At 31.8% G+C, this 4,551-nt stretch overlaps 1 protein-coding gene across 1 annotated transcript; it reads left to right on the top strand.

The window, feature by feature from the left end:
- Positions 1-779: 779 nt before the first annotated feature.
- Positions 780-1,718, top strand: LOC126601646 (uncharacterized protein At1g05835-like). The gene is made up of 2 exons (XM_050268389.1): positions 780-1,037; positions 1,312-1,718. Exons 1-2 carry the CDS (start codon positions 872-874, stop codon positions 1,626-1,628), a joined length of 483 nt encoding a protein of 160 aa, XP_050124346.1. The 5' UTR covers positions 780-871; the 3' UTR covers positions 1,629-1,718.
- Positions 1,719-4,551: the final 2,833 nt, after the last annotated feature.

The raw sequence follows: 4,551 nt of genomic DNA, 5'->3' as shown, positions 1-4,551 counted from the left end.
AATCGCACATTTCTAGGTCAATTATGCAACTTCCAAGAACCGATGCATAATGGTCGAGTTGGTTTTTGTACGAATCACGTAGCACTTTCTTAATAAATTTCGGGTTACGTTTTGAACTTTGAGCAAATGAAATAATTAAACACCAAACAAGTCAATATAATATGTAATTAGTGAGCTTGGATTAATTCCCTTAATACTGATCAGATAAAATTATTGTCATCACTAACTGGTATAGTGTTGATCAGAAAAATCGAACACATAACTATATGAATTCATAGGTAAAAACCTTGTAATATCCTATTAAAGTTGTAATCCTAAAAGGGTAAGGATTTAACATATCCTACTATTATAAATAAAAGCACAATGGGTGATACAACACACCTAATAATTAAATATCTCTCTTATTTTTCTAATTGCCCCTCCCCCTCTCTATCCCTAAAAATAGTTCAATCAAATAGGCTTACAACAACTTAACAGTACTTCAAATTGTTTTGTTTAGTACTAGGCCTCAAATTTTTTATTATCTTTTTCTTCACGTTATTGAGTCGATGTGATGAAAAATAGGACCATCCACACCTTTGCTAACGGTTTGAGTGGACAATTTGAAAGGGTTTTCACCAATACTTAGCGTATGAATACGAAATAGGGCAACGGTTTGGGATTTATGTAGACCCAAAATATACTATAACGGATGTATTAAATATTATAAATATAATATAACAGATTGTTCTTTAAGGTATTGCCGTGTAGATTTCATTCCACATTGAGTATTTCTGAAACCCGGTCAAGAAATCAAAGATTCAATATCATTTATTGTTTCTGACAAAAAAAAAAACTGATCTTTTTGTTTCTGCCAAAAAATTCTGATTTTATGCCTTACTATAGTTGTCGGTTATTGTATATAAATCAGACCATGAACGTAGCCACCATCCATCTTCCCCAAAGAATTTCAGTTCCGAAACGCACAAATTTCTCCGAGATGGCTGCCTTGGTCAAGTCCTTCATTGTGATTCTTCTTTTCAGTCTCATTAACGAAGGTACAATAGTTGCGTAATTGCTTTAATATATTGATTGCTTTGGCACCCTCTATTTTTGTTTTCTCGATTAAACTTGGACTCCATGTAATGCAAATGTCCCAAGTTCTATAGGACTCTTTACTTGTAAATTCCTGCATACAACGAATGTTATATAATAATTATGTTTTTTTTTTCTTTCTGAAATTAACACTACACCTTTTATATACACACACTGAGATCACCCTTCTTGGCAAAGGTAAGAAACGCTGAAGTATATATTCTCAAAATCTCACAGGAATGTGCCAAGAAAAGTGCGCTACGATCGACCTGCAAATTAGACAAGAGAAAACAGGGAATCTGGTGCAAGCAAAGCCAGAGTTTCAGGTGAGGGTACTGAATGCATGCCCATGTCTGCAAGGGAATGTGACATTAGACTGCAATGGATTTCAAACCGTTGAAGTCGAAAACCCCGTGACATTGCTCAGATCTGGGAATGAGTGTCTCCTCAACAATGGCTCATTCCTTACACCATTCAATGAAGTTGTCTTCGTCTATGCTTGGGACACACAGTTTCCATTCAAGCCACTTTCCTCTAACATTAAATGTGATTGATTTGAGAGGGGAAGAGATGTTTAAGCTGTTTTTTCATCCCAAAATAATGTTTTCAATTGATGCAAATAAAAGTATAATTGCATTCATTTTCTTATTGAATTAGATATTTTAGGTTCATTTTTTTTAATTGTGTTTTTAACAATTAAGTCTCTAACATGTGTGTAGCTTAAAATCGGGTGTAGTCAAATTAGGATTTCATATGATTTTAATAGACTTTAAAATCCGGGAGTAGTCAATTAGATTTTAAAAGACTGAAATTATAGTGTAGTCAAATTAGGATTTAAAAAGATTTTAAATAATAAATTGAAATCCAAGGATAGTCAATTAAAATTTTAAAGAATACATATAAATTCAAGTATAGTGAGAATATCAAAGATTTGTTAGAATTTTAATAAGTGAAGGATTTAGATGAATTTAAATGTGCGTAGTATAAATACCAAAGGGCCTTTCTCCTGTCTTTCAGCTACGGGCATTTTGTTAACAATTTCCTTGTCTTGTCTTCAAGCCCAAGCCCCATAGCTAGGGTTTCCTTTTCTTGACATGGTATAAATGTGTAAATCGTAGCCCTAAAGGGTTTATGAATGAATGAAAGAATCCTCTCTTCCTTTTACCTCAATTTCTTCCCCTTTCTTCCCTTTAATTTCCTGTTCTCTACTTGTTAACATTTTCAGCTCCTAATCCGATTGGGCGTACCACCCAGATTCCAACTTGCCCAACATTTCTAAGAAATTCAATAATCTTTAAAAAATAGCTTCACTGTTTTGTGCCAAAGCTAGGGTTTTATGTATCGAATTTTCTTTGGTACTATCGGCTTTTGGTGCTTCAACCATTGGAAGGCATTCTCTTTGGAAGCCATTGAAAGGCACGCAAGAGTAGGGGTGGGTTCGGTTTAAATCGATTCGGTTTTTTGCTAAAACCGAAACCAAACCAAAATTTCGGTTCGGTTCTTTTTTTTTTGGTTTTTTTCGGTTCGGTTTCGGTTTTTTGTTTTAGTTTTTTTTCAAAAAATGAAAAACATTGAAATTTTAAATTTTAATATATCCAACACAATCATAACATAAACATTCTAACTAGAATCAAAGACAATGAAAATAAACATTTAAAGTTGAACAAAAATCATCAATCAAGTCTTCCAAAGTCCAAACTAACAACCTCACAACACAAAAATTGTACAAATGACTTAGAAAAGTTAAATTGTATGATGTTGTTCAAAGATCAGGGTTGTTTGCTTGTAACTGCATGTTGACAACTTGATTAGTAAAAGTAATGCGTGGGTGGATTTATTTAGTGTGTGGTGGATTCTTTCCATCACAAATTACCCAAGTAATCTACCCGAAATAAATGTTTATGGATTCTGTTACATGTTATATGATAGTAGATTTGGAAAAGAAAGCTGGGGCAGAAGTTGACAGTGTTATGGAGATGGATGTAGGTACTTCAGGAGAAGGTTTGGTTTCAGAACCTTATATGGGGGAGAAATAATAGGTTAGGGTTTAGAGGTTTTATAGGCCTTTTTTTTTTTAATATTTTGAGCTTAAAGTTTGGCAACACATTGAGTTTAGCACATTTTAACTTACAAATTGGGTTTAGAAAATAATACCCAATACAAATAATTAAATAAAAAATTTAATTTAATTAATTCGGTTCGGTTCGGTTTCTAGATCACTAAAACCGAACTGAACCAAAAGAATTCGGTTTGGTTTGGTTTTTTCATTCGGTTCGGTTTTTTCGGTTTCGGTTCGGTTTGGTTTTTATGTTTTTTTCGGTTTTCGGTTTTTTGAACCTACCCCTATGCAAGAGAGGAAAATGGGCAGGAGGAAGAAAGAGATTTCTTGGATTTTTGTTAATTAAAGGAATGGGATCACTCTTTTTTATTTAATTTTTTGACATAAAAAATTATTTTCTTTTTTTAAATTTTAAGAAATTCATAGAAGACGTCCATACAAATCCATAAAAATCTGTATGGAAATTCATATAAATCTGCCAAAATTTATATAGAATTGTAGAGTCTATTAAAATTATTTGAAATCTGTCACTTAAAAAGTCTATTAAAATCCGAAATTCAAATCGACTACACCCACTTAGTTGTTTTACAAGTACTCATGCACTGGACGTCTTGTGTTCGGTTTTTCTTCTTCAAGTATCATTTGTTTGAAAATTAATATTGCATTGAAGGTCTTGTGTTTGATTTTTCTTCTTCCAAGTTCAGTCCTTAATCTCTCCCACTACTGGAAGTGATGCAGCAACACTTTGAGCAGTGTTGAGAAACCACAAGGGAAGAAATTCAAATTTCGGTTAGTCTAAAAATACCAGAACAAAATTATCGAAAGAAATTTCGTTTTAATGTTATACAAAGATTTTATTATTCCAATTTTAAAATAATTAGTAACCATATCTAACTTTTCAACTTTGTAATCCTTATAAAATTAAAACAAAAGAAATCAGTACCTACTAAGTGAAGTGCATATCTTATATATCCAGTTAAGAAATTATTGTTTGTTTGAATTTTGAATTAGGCAGAAAAATATGAAATGGTAAATATAAAATATATTACCATATTTGGAAGCGGTATTATAGAAAGAAAAAAAAAACGATAAATCCTTATAAAAACAAATAAAATATGAGGTGGAGTATGCTTGTTGACATAGAGGTTAAGGTATTGAATTTAGTTTTTAATTTTAGTTAAGATACTAATAATCTTTTTCAAAGATTATGATGAAGTTTTTTATTTTCTTTTAAAGTGTTGTCTTTTATAATCCACTCCACATTGAATAAATTGAAAATTGAAATCCCCGTTAGTAAAGGACAGATTCATTGTCTTAAATTCAGACAGATTGACAACTATGTAAGGCAATAAAATCAGATTATAATATATCGCCAGAAGCAATATATTTTCTTGACGCTTTGCAGGAAGATTGACATT

Source organism: Malus sylvestris, chromosome 15 (genome assembly GCF_916048215.2).
Source record: "Malus sylvestris chromosome 15, drMalSylv7.2, whole genome shotgun sequence".
Taxonomy (NCBI): domain Eukaryota; kingdom Viridiplantae; phylum Streptophyta; class Magnoliopsida; order Rosales; family Rosaceae; genus Malus; species Malus sylvestris.
This window is presented reverse-complemented; position numbering and strand designations above follow the sequence as displayed.